The sequence below is a fragment of the Geotrypetes seraphini genome, chromosome 1 (assembly GCF_902459505.1).
Source record: "Geotrypetes seraphini chromosome 1, aGeoSer1.1, whole genome shotgun sequence".
NCBI classification, from domain to species: Eukaryota; Metazoa; Chordata; class Amphibia; order Gymnophiona; family Dermophiidae; genus Geotrypetes; species Geotrypetes seraphini.
Genome location: NC_047084.1, coordinates 153,596,866 through 153,612,424, shown reverse-complemented (window position 1 = coordinate 153,612,424; position 15,559 = coordinate 153,596,866). Strand labels below are relative to the sequence as shown.

The 15,559-nt window shown below is 43.7% G+C and overlaps 1 protein-coding gene across 4 annotated transcripts; it reads left to right on the top strand.

The window, feature by feature from the left end:
* Positions 1-5,634: 5,634 nt before the first annotated feature.
* Positions 5,635-13,042, top strand: LSM6 (LSM6 homolog, U6 small nuclear RNA and mRNA degradation associated). 4 transcript variants are annotated; one of them, XM_033940132.1, is made up of 4 exons: positions 5,635-5,977; positions 6,140-6,241; positions 10,719-10,832; positions 11,774-12,270. In XM_033940132.1, exons 2-4 carry the CDS (start codon positions 6,148-6,150, stop codon positions 11,842-11,844), a joined length of 279 nt encoding a protein of 92 aa, XP_033796023.1. In that variant the 5' UTR covers positions 5,635-5,977; positions 6,140-6,147; the 3' UTR covers positions 11,845-12,270. The 4 variants fall into 4 exon arrangements, with proteins under 4 accessions (XP_033796023.1, XP_033796048.1, XP_033796031.1 ...); XM_033940157.1 differs by lacking the exon at positions 11,774-12,270 and adding an exon at positions 12,729-13,042 and having other exon boundaries at positions 5,679-5,977; XM_033940140.1 differs by having other exon boundaries at positions 5,973-6,026.
* Positions 13,043-15,559: the final 2,517 nt, after the last annotated feature.

Below are 15,559 nucleotides of genomic sequence, written 5' to 3'. Positions count from 1 at the left end.
ATGTGGTCAAGAGGCCTAACAAGATGCCCGTTTGATTCCTAGCCCTTATGGGCATAATATCTCTAAAGAGGTTAATTTTTATCCATACAATCAATGACAGAAATGAACCCTCATTCATATGCTATGGTATATTTGAGATGGTCTCTGCCTCTGATTCAGTGCTCAGGAGAGGAGTCATTAGACCACCAGGGATTTAAAATCAGGGAGAGGGTGCTGAGTCAGAAAGCAATTGAGGCCACTAGGCTACCAGGGAGAATTTTTTAAGCTGAGGACGGTGAGGTGGAAAGATTGTTTCAGTAGGATCGGGGCCAGTGTACCAGCAGTCCAGGATAGGATGGCCGCTCCTCTCAAATAACCCTACTACACTGCCTTGGACTTGGCAAAAAGTTTCCTATGCACAATATGCATGAGAAACCTTTTCTTTAAGCATGGCTGTGGTATATTTACTTAATGACCGCATTAATATGCATTTAAACAGTCTACGGTAATGATTTCTATCCAGATAAATACCTGCACTGAAACTATTTGAGAACTGCTTGGTCAGTAAACCAGGTTGAAGCTGCACTAATGTTTTGTGCCTCAACACCTCAAAGCTAAAACATGCAACCTCTTGTATTCCCCTCTCCCATATAGCCTGGAGGCACAGCAGGTGGTGAGTTTTTCCAAAAAGTTGCCAACCCTTTTATACAGATACTAGTGTTTAAGCCCGTTACATTAACGGGTGCTAGAATATATGGCTGTCTGTCTTTATTTATGTCTCTCTCCCTGCTCCTGTCTCTTTCTTCCTTTCTTTCTGTGTCTCTCCCTCCTGCAATTTTTCTCTCTCTCTCCCTGGCACCCTTTGTCTGTCTGTCTTTCTTTCTGTCTCTCCCACCCCCCATTCCCTTCTCTCCCCTCCCCCCCCCACTTTCCTTTGCAGAAGCAGCAGTGATATTTCCCTTCCCCTCCACATCCCTGTGAAGTAGTAGTAGCAGCATTTTCCCCCCCCCCCCCCCCCATTCCCTTCTCTTCCCCCCCCACCACTTTCCTTTGCAGAAGCAGCAGCGGTATTTCCCTTCCCCTCCAGGTCCCTGCTGAAGCAGTAGCAGTATTTTCTCCCACCCCCCATTCCCTTCTCCCCCCCCCCCCCACTTTTATTTGCAGAAGCAGCAGTGATATTTCCCTTCCCCTCCAGATCCCTGTGAAGTAGTAGCAGCATTTCCCCCCAACCCCATTCCCTTCTCTTCCCCCCCCCCACCACTTTCCTTTGCAGAAGCAGCAGTGATATTTCCCTTCCCCTCCAGGTCCCTGCTGAAGCAATAGAAGCATTTTCCCCCACCCCCATTCCCTTCTCTTACCGTGAGCTGCCCTGCTCCTTTCGGCCCCTCCCCTTCCCTTCTTGCGTGCTGAAGGTTCTCTGCTGCGGCTGAAGGTTTTTTTTCGGCGGCTCTTCTCACGATCCCCGTGGTGGCTGATCCTCCTGTTCAAAGCGGCCTGCTGAGGTTCGCGGCCGGCTGTAACGAACCTCGCAGGCCGCTCTCCAACTCGGTAGCATGTTCCCTCTGACGCGATCGCGTCAGAGGGAATGTGCTACCATGTGGAGAGCGGCCTGCGAGGTTCGTTACAGCCGGCCGCAAACCTCAGCAGGCCGCTTTGAACAGGAGCAGTAGCGGTTGTTGCGGGAAGGGGGGGGAGTCGGCAACGTGCAGGCCGCTGTGAACAGGAGCGGCAGCGGTGGCAGGACCATGAGCCCTCCTCCCGCCATCCGCCGCTAGCGCCGCTCCTGTCGCCCGATGCACCTAACTGGCACATACGCCTCAAGCCGCGGCCACGGACGGACACAGCACACATGAGGTCCCCACAGGAGATGAGGCGCCGCTGCTAACAGGCAAGGTAGGTGCTGGGAAGAAGGCTGGGGACTCACGCATGCGCACTCCTGCGACCACAGACCTACAGCGCACGGAACACGCAAATAGGAGTGCGCATGCGCGAGTTAGCCTTTTATTATATAGGATACTGTATATACTCCTACCCCCTGAGGCAGTTCTATAAGTGGCTATTGCATCAGGTATATTTTTCTTTAACACAGATGTTGAAGTCCTTCTACAAAGATATCCTTGTACGGTATGTCTGGCATCTTCATTGATCTGGTGCAGTCTGAAGAAAGGATATTCAATTCAGAATTTCAATCACCATTGTACTATTCTCTATATATGTCAAAATAAAGTACACACCTAAACCAACATACTGTGTCCTGACAATGTTTCTTAGGTCACGTGATGCAGGTGTCCACTGGGTACATTGGACACATTTCTGAAGCTATCCTGTGGACAAGAGAGGTAGGGGAGCAGTTTGTCCTGTGGCAGGATCTGTAGCTTGGAACCAGCATGGGGTAAGTGAAGGTGGCTTGGAAAATCATGGCTTACAACTAGTGGTGCTTGCTGTCAATGATCCTTCTTATCTGCTCTATTTCTTCTCCAGTGATGAGCTCTATGGAGATTCCAGCAGTTTGCAGTTCTCTCTCTCTAAAAAGGTAGAATGCTGCTGTTTTCAAATTTGGTCTGTTTTGCTTTGCTCTCAATTGTCCCAAGTTGCTTGTGTTTGCATTGCATTTTTTCCCTTCACCCCCCCAAAAAAAAAAAAAGCAAGAGTTATTCTAGCTATCTTTCACCTTTGTTATAAAAGGGATTTGGCATCCAAATATTCTTACCAGCAGCAGGAAGTTTCTTCCTATATTTAAGAGATGCCAAGGGTAGCCCATGGCAAAGAGTGACATTCACCACCACAGTGAATGGGATTAAAGCCTAATAAGTGAGTTTTCAAGTGGTGCAGCCAGGGTATAAATTTGGAAAGATTTGCATTTTTGCTTTCTAAATGCTGCTAAAGCTCTAGGCCAGGGATGCCCAAAAGGTCGATCGCGATCAACCGGTAGATCACGAAGCCAACGCAAGTTGATCGCGTTGCCTTCGCATTCTACTTGCTTCCCAAGAGCCAGATGGACCCGAAGCATTCTGGCGGTGCTCGTGCGCCAGTCAGTATCCCTCCCCCTCCCCCCACCGTCCTACCTTCTCTCAGGGATTCCCAGGCCAGCCTTGGAGCTTTCCTCTCTGCCATGGGCCGCCCCACCGGAAGTAGGAAGTTGTGTCAAGTGGGGGGGACTGGAAGGCAGGAAGCGGCAGAGAGCGTGAACTCCCAGGGATCAGTCACGAGCACCCTCGTAGGGTAGAAGCAGGAGGAAGGAAGGATTCGGGGGGGGGGAGAACTGATCGAACGCCTCTTCGCTTCATTGATGTCCCCGGGGGGAACCGTCCTTGGAAATACATGCAGAAAACTCTCGTTCCGTGCAACAGTTTGTGACAGGTAGTGTTTGTGGCTCTTAGGGGGAGGAGGGGAGGTGGTGGTTTGGAGGCCTGTTCCCCGATGGCAGCGGCAGTGACTTGGGAGCAGGCAGGGAGACAGAAAGACAAAGAGAAAGACAGACAGAAAGAAAGAGGGGCAAGGAGACAAAGAAAGACAGAAAGGGGGACAGGAAGACAGAAAGAAAGGGGGCATGGAGAAAGACAGACAGAAAGAAGGGGGGAGGGGGGCAGGGAGAGTGGAAGAAAAAGTTGGCGGAGGGAATGAGGTCTGGAAGCATACAGCAGGCTGAAAGAAGGGAAGAAATATTGGATGCACAGTCAGAAGAATAAAGTGCAACCAGAGACTCATTAAATCACCAGACAACAAAGTAAGAAAAATGATTTTATTTTCAATTTAGTGATCAAAATGTGTCCATTTTGAGAATTTAAATCTGCTGTCTATATTTTGTACTGTGGCCCCCTTTTACTAAACCGCAATAGCGGTTTTTAGCGTAGGGAGCCTATGAGCGTTGAGAGCAGCGCGGGGCATTCAGCGCAGCTCCCTGTGCTAAAAACCGCTTTAGTAAAAAGGGAAGGGGTATATTTATCTATTTTTGTATAACTGTTACTGAGGTGACATTGCATAAAGTCATCTGCCTTGACCTCTGATAAAACCCCCGAATACAAATGATAATTAACATTTTCTCTGCATACAGTGTGCTTTGTGTTTTTTTTAAATTTTATTGTTGGTAGATCATTTTGACTTGGTCATTTTAAATGTAGCTCACAACCCCAAAAATTCTGGGCACCCCTGCTCTAGGCCCTAGGTTTGATGGACCTGTGGTCTATCCTTGGCAACTCTTTATGTTCTTAGGATAAGGGTTCTCAACCCAGTCCTCAAGACACACCTAGTCAGTCAGGTTTTTGGGATATCCACAACAAAATGCATATCTTGTATTTAAATAGAAAACTATTCTTACAATAAATATACTATAACTATTTGTATTCTTTTTAATATTTGTATTTTTTTTAAACAATTTATCAATTTTAACATATAAATACAACACATTTTAACACACAGAACCCCCTACAATGCATATTAACAATCTAAAAAGGCTTAATAACTGTTCATCTTTCAACAAAGGATTACTAGATATGTCCACATTGTTTCACAACTTATTCAAATTCCTCTGTATGAAAACCTCCACAACTGTACGAAAACCTCCACAAACTGTCCAAATTGCGGATGAAGATGTAATTCCCCACAATCTGAGCTGGTTGTGTCCAATAAAATCGCTTGCTCAATAGTATCACTTGCTCAACATGAGACCGTGTTTCGCCACAGGTTCCGTCTGAGTATTCATTATATCTTTACTTCAGAAGGCAACTCGGTAGGAGATATCCAAAAGAATATTATATCCAAAGATATTATCTCCTACCGAGTTGCCTTCTGAAGTAAAGATATTATGAATACTCAGACAGAAGCTCAGCTCTATTAGCTCCTGAGGATGCCTCGTGAGGCAAAACACGGTCTCATGTTGAGCAAGTAATACTATTGAACAAGCGATTTTATTGGACACAACCAGCTCAGATTGTGGGGAATTACATCTTCATCCGCAATTTGGACAGTTTGTGGAGGTTTTCATACAGCAAGAATTGAACTGGACACAGAGGAATTTGAATTAGTTGTGAAACAATGTGAACATATCTAGTATTCCTTCTTTGAAAGATGAACAGTTATTAAGCCTTTTTAGATTGTTAGTATGTATTGTAGGGGGGTTCTGTGTGTTAGAATGTGTTGCTATTTATGTGTGAAAATTTATAAATAATTAAAAAGAATACAAATATTAAAAATAATATAAATATTTATTGTCAGGATAGTTTTCTATTTAAAGACAGGATATGTTGTCTAATCTTTTATTGATTAGCAAAACTATTGAATTGGTTTAATAAGTCTTAACTTTATTGATATTTTGTTAATCAACAACTATGCATGAGATAAATATGCATACAAATTATGGGCATCCTGAAAAGAATCCCACACAATTTTATAAAAGCCATTTCCCTCATACACGGACAGTACTTTAGGAAATTACAATAAAATGGGGAACATTTTTTTTTTTACCAAAAGTACAACAGTATACTAAAGCTCCAGGGCATCGAAAGTTCTCGCATTTAGAGATTCAAAGGCAGTAAGTGTTGAACGTACAGGGCACGTGCACAGAGGGCAACGCAGGAGCGTCGTGGGGATCCTTACTGGACAAGCACGAGGCCGACCTCAAACTGCGGACCCGGACCTCACGGGACGGGAGCTCTCTCCAAGGACGGGTCCTGGGTCCTTCTTCCAGGCAGTTCCCGCGCAGCCCCAACAAGGGACTCGACGAGACCAAAGCCGCCCTATCGTATCAACGTCTCCAAAACGAAACAAACAGACACTCAGCAACCTACGTGCGGCTTCCGCTCCCCCCCTCCACGGCTCCCCGTCCTACAAATGTAAATCGCCGATTCGACCATCTCGTTTTCCTTCCAAAAAGTCTCCCTCCCCCGCCGCCATTTCTGACGCAACGTCGTTTCCTCGGCCACGCCACGCTCGCCCGGAAACAGGAAGTCGCGTCAGAAGGGGCGGGACTAGCACGGGCGACTCGAACGGGAGTTGGAAGGTAAGACCAGGTGTGCGGGGTCTAGTGTGAAGAGAAGCGCTCACCTGAGGTGGTTAAACGCGAGTGTCTTTTGGGGCTTTTCTATTCTTGAATGGTTTAGAGTTCCCGAATCCGTTGCTCGGCTTTTGTAATGATCTACTTTCCCTTTTCCCCTCTGTGTAGGAAGAACCATGAGCCTAAGGAAGCAAACGCCGAGTGACTTCTTAAAGCAGATTATTGGAAGGCCGGTGGTAGTAAAGTTGAATTCCGGAGTGGATTATCGAGGTATTTGAACATTGCCGTCTCGTATAACGTTCCTCCTGTCAAAATTTGCCTGCTGCTCCTCTCCCTGCCGTCTGAGCTTAGCTGGCTAGACTCCCTGAACCTGCAGATGGCTTTGGGGAGTCCTGTCGGCTCAGCTGATCAGGGTTTCTCCTACCGGCGATCAGCTCAGCCAGCAGGAGAGCAGCGGCAGTGGCAGGCAGAACCCCCCTATTCCCCCCCCCCAATCACACACACAAGTGACTTTTAGTAGGAAGGATGCCTACTCCCTCCTGCCTGAGGACACCCACCCCCCTGACGATAAGCAGGAGGGATGCCCTCTCCACACTGCCTGAGGACACCAACTCCACTTGATCGAACTTCCCCCCCCCCCCCCCATGATAGCAGGGATGCCCTCTCCCTCCTATTTGAGGATACTCCTCGTTGGCCTTCTTTTCCTCCTCCAATGAAAGGCAGGAGGGATACCTATTCCCTCCTTTCTCAGTTTGTCTCTTTAGAATGGATACACTGTTCCTGGTGTATCCTGAGATGCACAGGTAAGGGCTTAAGGCCCTGATTGACAGCCCCCCTCTCCCGATGATAGGCTTTAGGTACCTGGGCCAATCAAGAGGGTGGGCATGTCCTTAAGCAGAAGGTAGTGGGCATCCCTCCTACATATCCTCAGATGTGGGGGGGATGTCTAGGGGTTGTCCTTAGGCAGGAGGTAGTGGGCATCCCTCCTGCCAATTGTATTTTATATTTATTTTTAATTTTATTGGGAGCAACTGCTGTGCATGTGTTGTGTGCTCACAAAACAGTCACAGCAGCTCCAGAGCTGCTGGAATATTTCAGCACCGATTATTTGGTGTTGGGGTGGGGGGGGGGCATTCCCTTTAATTCATCACAAAGAGAACTTGTTACGAAGGAGTGCTGAAAAGTTCTAAGCACAACCAACTTCCTAAATTCTGAGTGTTATTTTGCCACATTAGCTGAAAAGAAAGTTATTTTATTTTGCAAAGTGCCAATTTGCAGAATCATAATGCTATGTTTTGACATTGTTTCAGATCATTGATTGAACCGTGTCAACAAAGTTTGGAATTTTCAAGTATGGAACTCCACGCCATCATGAAGTTCCTATTTTTCAGAAGAAAAATCCAAAGGAAATCCATGAATGTATGATGCAAGCATTGAATGATAAATTCTCATCATACTCAACGGTGAAGAAGTAGTGTGCAAACTTTCAGCGTGGAGATTTTGAGACTCAAGATACAACAAAGTCTGCGAGGCCTCAGATGTTGTCAGCTCCTGAAATTGTTGACCCATGTCCATGATTTGATTTTTGTCAGATCGGTGAATATCGGCTGAAACAATTGCTGAGACACTACAGATATCTAGGGAACATGTTGGGTGTTTAATCCACGTGCAGTTGTGTATGTAGAAACTGTCAGCCAAGTTGGTGCCCAAATGTTTGAATGCTGATGAGAAATGACATTGAATGGACACTTCCAAGTTGATTTTGCTGCATTTTCAGCAAACTGGTGCCAACCTTTTTAGAACTAGTTACTGTTGATGATGAAATGTGGTTACACCACTGTGATCCTGAGACAAAACAGTCCATGCTATGGCGGCACTCGGGTTCTCCAAGGCCAAGGAAATTCAAGACCCAAAAGTCAGCAGGAAAGGTCGTGGCTACAGTGTTTTGGGATGCGGAAAGTGTTGTAATGACTATCTTTCAAGAGGCCAAAGAGTTAATTTACTGGTGATGCTCAGCACAATAGTATGCAAATTATATGCATGCTATTCATGTGGAATAGCACTGGTAAAAGAGGAGGAACTGTGCCTAGCACCTGCTCAGAAGAGCAATCGCTAGGCACAGCTCCTCCTGCCTGCAACCTCCTTTCTCCTTCCTTCTCCCCAGCTGCCATCAGCTGAGAGCTAGCAAAGGGGAGAACAGCGGCTGCAGACTAAACTGAATCAGGGTTTTCTCTGCCAACTCCTGCTTTGGGAATCCCCAATCAATTTATTTTTATGGGTGCAGCTCTTGTGCCTATTTAAAAAAAATCCCCAATTCATCCCTCCCACTGAGCCGCACCCCCAACACAAAAAAAACACCTGGTAGGCCTCCCCCCACCCGGCTGTATGCCCCAGGATCCTTACACCCTGTACCTTTTATGTAGAAAAGTTTGGCAGGAGGGATGCCCCTCCTGCCTCAGCCCACCTCTTCAAAATGGTGGGCTGTCCCCTTACTGGTGCATACTGGGAGGGGGTGGGGCCAGGAAGTGATGTCAGAAAGAAAGCTGAGGCCAACATGAGCAGCAGCTGGGAGCTGCTTGCTGCCAGCAATGATTTTAAAGAGGAACGGGTGTACATGCCAGGGAAGAATGCTTTGGCAATGCACGGCATGGCAATGCTCGGCATGGCAATGCTCGGCACCTCACTCCCTTGCTACACCTCCGTTTCATATGCTATGTATTTTGAGCTGAAAATAGTCTTGCCCAAGATGATTTAACTGTTCAGACTAAGCATTCCTTGCTGGTGTTTGGTTTTTTTTTAAACTTCCCTAAGACCAAATGAAATTGGTCTCCAATATAATATTTATTTTGTGAGAATAGTCTGGAAATTTTAGTAAAATGGTTATTTGAAGAGGAATTCGTGCCCTACTCAAGCTGCCAAGGTCACCACAAACTCCACTTGGTTTTCATTTTCCCTTGCCATTTCTTTCTGTGTTAAGCAGGCTTGAATTTTATCATTGGTGTTGGCAAATACTCCAGGAGGTCTGCTGTCTTTTATTTCTATGAAATGTAGAAAAAAATGTGTTAAATTCTGAAGAATTTAGGTTACAGTAAGAAGCTCATCCATGATTTGTTCTGTTGATACCAGGTTTGTGAAACACTGCCTTGCAAAAATCCTTGCACCCCTCTCCCATGTTTTACATTTTGCTGTCTGAAAAATGCAATGTAATATATTACAGAGACAGCTTGATTCTTCATCCAGGAGTATTCCAATCAGCTGAACTACAGTGATTAGTCAAAGTGGGCTCTATTTAACTTACTGTGATCTAGTTAAGGTGGTTCTTGGAACAACTTAATTTAAGGGTCCTTTTACTAAAACTTAGCATGTGCTTAAATGCTAAAAAGCCCATTTTATACATATAGTCTTCTTGGCATTTAGTGCATACTAATGGAATTAGCACCACTAGTCTGTAGTAAAAGGGGCCCTTATATTGCTAGTTTCCTATTCAAAAAATATTTTTAATTGCTTTATAGATCAATGAAACTGTGTCATGAATTGTATTTTTAAATAATAATAATAATAACAACTTTATTTTTGTATACAGAAGTACCATAACAGTTCAGAGTGGTTAACATAGTAAGAGACTGTAAGTGATGTTACAAATAAGTCAATCAGCATAGCTTAGCGAGTAGGGAGTGGTCAGGGAATCCAGAGGTATGTCGGAGATACAAGGCAGGGTTACAAGACCGGGGGGGGGGGGGGGAGTCAGAGGAATTTGTCAAAGAGATAGGATTTGAAAAATGTGCAATAAAGTTTGTGACTTTTGAAGGTAATTTATGTGTCATTTCAAGTACTGGTTAAAATCCATAACATTGTTGGGCCTTTTTCCAATGAAGAATCATTTGTCCCAATTCTGTCGGCATGTACACTTCTTTGTAGGTGTTACTGACTGTTTTGTGTATTTGGATCCTTTTTCTCTACAGCAGGGTTGTCACATGAAATGCACAGTAATTCACTAGATTTTTGTGTTGTGTTTTCAGTAGAATTTGTAACTTACTGTATTTTTCGTTCCGTTAAGATGCACCTGACCATAAGACGCACCCTAGATTTAGAGGAGAAAAACAAAAAAAACATTCTCCCTGCCAGGCTCTGCACCCAACCCAAACTCCTTTCCAAGCTCTGCACCCTGTTTCCCCCCCCTCTGATGGTCTAGTGTCAGGCAGGTAGAGACAGGGCAGGCAGGCCTCTCCCTCCCTATTTTTAATTCAGCAGAGCAGGCAGGCAGGTCCCGGCTTCCCCCCCACACCACGTTACCTTATTTTACTTCTTGCACCCTTCCTTGCTGGATGTGGCTGACATGGCTGCCTTCTCTTCTGTTCTCTAGCGGCAGAGAGCTCAGTTATTGCGGGAAGCAGCGTGAGACCAGGCAGGCAGCCTTGTGCACCGCCCTGCCACTAGAGAACAGAAGAGGAGGCAGCCACGTTAGCCAACCAGGCAGGCAGCCACTCTTTTGCGCAGCTCTGCCATTATTGAGGCAGCCACGTCCAGCGAGGGAGGGCACCAGAAGTAAAATAAGGTAACCGGGGGGAGTTGGGTATTCGGGTATTCATTCCATAAGACACACCCTTATTTCCACCCTCTTATGGAGCAAAAAATACGGTAACTGTTTTTCCTTTATTGTATAAAGGGGTGCAAGTAGAAGCAGACTGGATTATATTTCTGGCTGAATGAACTGTGCTGCCAGTCATTGCATTATATATCTTTGCAGGTGTCCTGGCTTGTCTGGATGGCTACATGAACATAGCTCTGGAACAGACAGAAGAATATGTTAATGGACAGCTAAAAAACAAGTATGGAGATGCATTTATCAGAGGAAACAATGGTAAGCTTTGTTCAACACATTTGCATCTTAGGCTTCCAACCAACCTCATGGTGTTTAGGATTAAGTTTGTAAATGTGGAATTTCATCTGTTCAGTACACACTCCATAGTTCATTTTTTTTATGCTTTCAGCTCATTGATTTCATAATAATAAACTGCTGTAAGTTCTAAGATAACATGCTGTAATTGTCAAGTGCAAAATCTCTTGGAGGTGGTCCTAGCATCTTGCCATACACTTAATGAGGTGAAGAGTTGCATAGATGCTGTCTCAGCCCCCTGAGGTTTTGGGGTCAAATCCCAGCACTTCTCCTTGTGCAAATCACTTAATACACCATTGCCCCGGGTACAAAATAACTAGAAAAGGTTCAAAAAAGAGCAACCGGATGGTAAAAATCCCAGGGTACTAAAAGAACTCAAACATGAAATTGCTTACTTGCTGTTAGTGAGCTGTAACCTGTCGCTAAAATCCTAAAGATTGGAGGGAGGCCGATGTTACGCAACTGTTTGCCTTCCTCAGGGGGACATACCAAACTGATAACAGGATATTACAGTTGTATCTCTATTTCAGGTAGTCTTGAAAAAGACCTTTAGGAACGTACTGAAAGAAGTACTGACAACCAAACTTCTAAAGAAACTTGTCAAGGAACTCTCAGTGAGAATCGACAGTGTTGGGGACTGTGTGGAACAGTGATATGTTCAGTTGCTCACAGTTACTTGTATTAAAGCAGTTAAATTTTATTTATATACCACTTAATCCTAAGTGGTTTACATTCAGATATTCAAGCATTTTTTCCTGTCTGTCTCGGTGGGCTCACACACGACCTAATGTACTGAGGCAATGGGGGATTAAGTGACTTGCTCAGGGTCACAAGGAGCAGTGTAGGATTTGAATCCACAACCGTTTACCTTTATTTTTTGATTTACTCTTGTATATTCTTTCCAGGGACATTCCCCGTGCCCCTTCTCTTTTCTCATGTTACAGTGGAGCTTGATTGTTTTGGTATAAATTACTGAAGAGGGAGCTATACTCCACTGGTGAAGGAGGAGCTGAAAGATGTGATTGACACCCTTCTGCAAGTGTTTGTGAGCATGGATTGATCACCTAATGTACAGACTCCTGTGTATATTAAAACAAGATTAAGCAGGTAAACCTAATCTTTAATTGCAGCTGTATTGCTTATGGTTGCCTTTGTTCATATTGTATTGAGAGAGATTTGTGGATGGCCACACAATGACTTGATATTTCTTGGTACTTTTCATAATGTACTTATGCAACATGTGCATAGAAGCCAGTCTGTCAGCAGAGGCTCTGTATACACTTCTCCCTCCCTATTCGGGGGGATTAGGGACAGAGCCAGCCCACAAATAGGGAAAAATTGCAAATAACTTTTGGCCGGCTCTGATCCACCCCGGAACTTACCTGGTGGTCTAGCGGTGACGCGGGGCAGGAGCAATATTCTATACTCCTGCCTCATGCAGAGCCGTGCTGCTGAGTTCCCGTGGTCTTACGAGACTACAACAGGAATTCCCTGTTGTAGTCTCGTGAGACGACGGGAACTCACAGTACAGCTCTGCATGGGGCAGGAGTTTAAGAAGAACACTCCTGTCCCCATCACCGTTAGACCACCAGGTATGGTCCATGCTCCGATGCCCCCCCCTCCCCCCCCCCCACCTCTGATTGCCTTCCTTCAAGTCCCAGGGCCATTTTTTTGTTTTATGCCAATGAGCGATTCTGAAGGGGGGGCCTAGGGAAAAAAATGTGGATAATCGAAACCATGAATAGGGAGGGGGAAGTATATGTGTAATGTCCCAGTTTCATTTTGCCATTTTTTTTCCTAGCTGGGCATATTTTAACAATTACTAATGTATTGTAATTCAATATTTTTTCTTTTTTCCAGTCTTGTATATAAGCACACAGAAGAGGCGAATGTGAAGAAAGCTGATTTTTTTAATTTTTTTTCTTCTTTTTACATATATTTTTTTTTTTAAAAACCCTGTCTGATTTTTATTTCGGTGTGAATGTAAATTTTTTTTTTTTTTTCAGAATTAAAGCTGTTCGGCAACTGGTTTAATTATAGATAGTAGAGAATTTTTTTCTTTCATCTGAACATTACCAAGCTGTAAATTATTTTTTAACAATCTTCAATTTTTTTTTATTATTATAAGCTTGTACTAGTTTCTTGTAATGTGAAATAAAAACAAAATTCTGGAACAGCGGTGTGATTTCCCTTCTGTACTGTAAAGTACTTCTAAAACTAAAGATGTCTGGGTACCTTTTTTTATTGGCCAAATTTAATACATTTGTGACTAGAGTTTACTCTCATCAGGTTAATCCAGCTATTCAGAATATAATAACCTAATGAAAGATAAGGTTAATAAAGAGGCTTTGCTGCCTAGACTGAAATGACCTGTTTGCACAGCATGGCTCTACTTACATATATTCCAAGTGGTTTAAACATATCAGTTGGGCTTAGGTGGAGGAGGGCTGGAAGGCGGCCTTAAGCACTGCTTCTGTTGCCAGGTGCCTGTTGCTCCCCTATAAAGAGGAGCTGGAGGCTGGAGTGCTATGTGGGTGTTTTGTGAAAGAGGAACTGGAAAATAGTGTTTTCTGGAAGGTGGTACTTGTGACAGGGCTGGAGTGATGGTGAAAGGTTTGTGGGAGTACTGTGAAAAAAAAAATAAGGGGACAGGGATTTGGGGTGGGATTCTAAAGAAATGAGTGGGAAGGTGTGTGTCTGAATTGACAAAATACAGATCCAACTAACTTAAATGTGAACAAAACCAAAATTCTTTGTTTTCATAATGCTGCACACACAGTTCCTAAACCTGTAACTCTAACCTCAGGATCCACGCTGGATATCAGCAACTCCACCCTATCGTACAAATCTCAAGTATTTGCTCTTATCATGCATTAAGGACTTAATACCCTTTGGTAAATGTGCTCCTTAGTTATTTCTATGAATGATTGATTGTTTCTATCCTGTCTAGTTTATGAAGTTCTTTCTAATCTTTACTTTTTTTTTAATATAAACCGCTTTGACCTGTCATCAGGAAAGACAGTACAGTCTAAGGAAGAAAACCTTCTACAATATGAGAAGACTAAGGGCCTGTTTTATAAAGCCACGCTAGCGGCCCCAAAGCTGAAGACCCTAGGCCTTCACAGACAGACCACTCAACTCCCTTTATGCTGATACAAATAATATGAGTTTTAATAATCAAATAATAATAGCTTACAGGAACAAATCACACAGCATACAGAGTGATAGAGCATATACCAGGCTGGCCAGACTGATGGAGAACTTCCGATGAGTCTGAATCCTTGGTTCAAGGAGCTTTCTTTTATATGATTGGTGCATGTTACATTTCACACTTTCATTGGTTAATCATATTCATTATCTCGTATATTAAGCTATGGATTGGTTAATATAGAGATTTAAAGGGCTTCGGGGCTGTTGCCGGGCGGCAGCCGCTAGCACGGCTTTGTAAAACAGGCCCTAAGACTCATTGGGCCCTTTTTTCAAGAGCGCCACTTTGCTGTTCTAACGCAAATACTTATAATATCCCAGCTAGATTATTGCAACTCCCTCTATGCAGGGCTAAACTCTCCTGAACAAACTACAGATGATTCAAAACATGGCAGTCAGACTAATATACAAACTAAAAAATTTGACTCCATCTCACCTTACCATAAGAACTTACACTGGCTGCCTATCAAAACTTGTATCACCTTCAAACTATCCTGCATAATGTTTCAAATCTTATATGCAAAAACTGCTGAGTTGCTCATAAACTTATTTGTCAATTCCTGGCCTACATTAACCAGAAAATTGAAATTGCTTCAACTGCTACTCCTGTCTCCCAAAGGAGTTAAATATAAATGCATATTCGACTTGCTCTTCACATATCTTGCCACCAAGATCTGGAACAACCTCCCAACTCACATTGGGATGGAAACATTCTAAAACAGATTCTGAAAAAAAATTTAAAACTCTTCTTTGAAAGCATACACACCATAGAGTAGACAACTAACTCAAAATATCTAATATCACAAAATCCTACCCTGTACACTTCTCCCTCCGTATTCACGGGGTATACGTTCTAGCTATAGCCGCGAATATGAATTGTATTTGTTAATCGCGTTTTTTTGTAAAAAAAATAGCGGTTTTGTTAATAAAACCGTGAATAACATATAAAATTCATATTTGCGGTTTATGGAAGGGACTACAGTACAACTAAATACTATGTTAGTGGAATAATGATGCAGTACAATGCTGTATATATTAACTGAATTTATTGAATACTGTAGCCAGCAGCGAATGAGAATTCTTTTGGCAGGCAAGCAGCAATACAGAAAGCTTTAAGCAGGCAAGAGATTTTCTCTATGCATGCTGGGAAGCAGCATTTCACTCTATGGATGTTGGGAAGCAGCGTTTTTCCCTATGCACGATGTGAACCAGCGATTTTCAGGGTTAAAGTTTTTGAACTTTGATTTTTGTAGGAGAAATCATGGAAGCTGAGTGAATATTGTTTAAAGTTTAACTTTTTTTACATTACAGCAAAAGGAAAGGAACATTAATCATGATGTAATTTTTTGGGGCGGAGTCACCCGACGAAAAATCGCGATTATGTGAAACCGCGAGTGCAGAAACCGCGAATACGGAGGGAGAAGTGTACTCGAGTGCTACATCAGTACAATCATAGAACCTCCATTCTCTCTTCTTTGTTACCT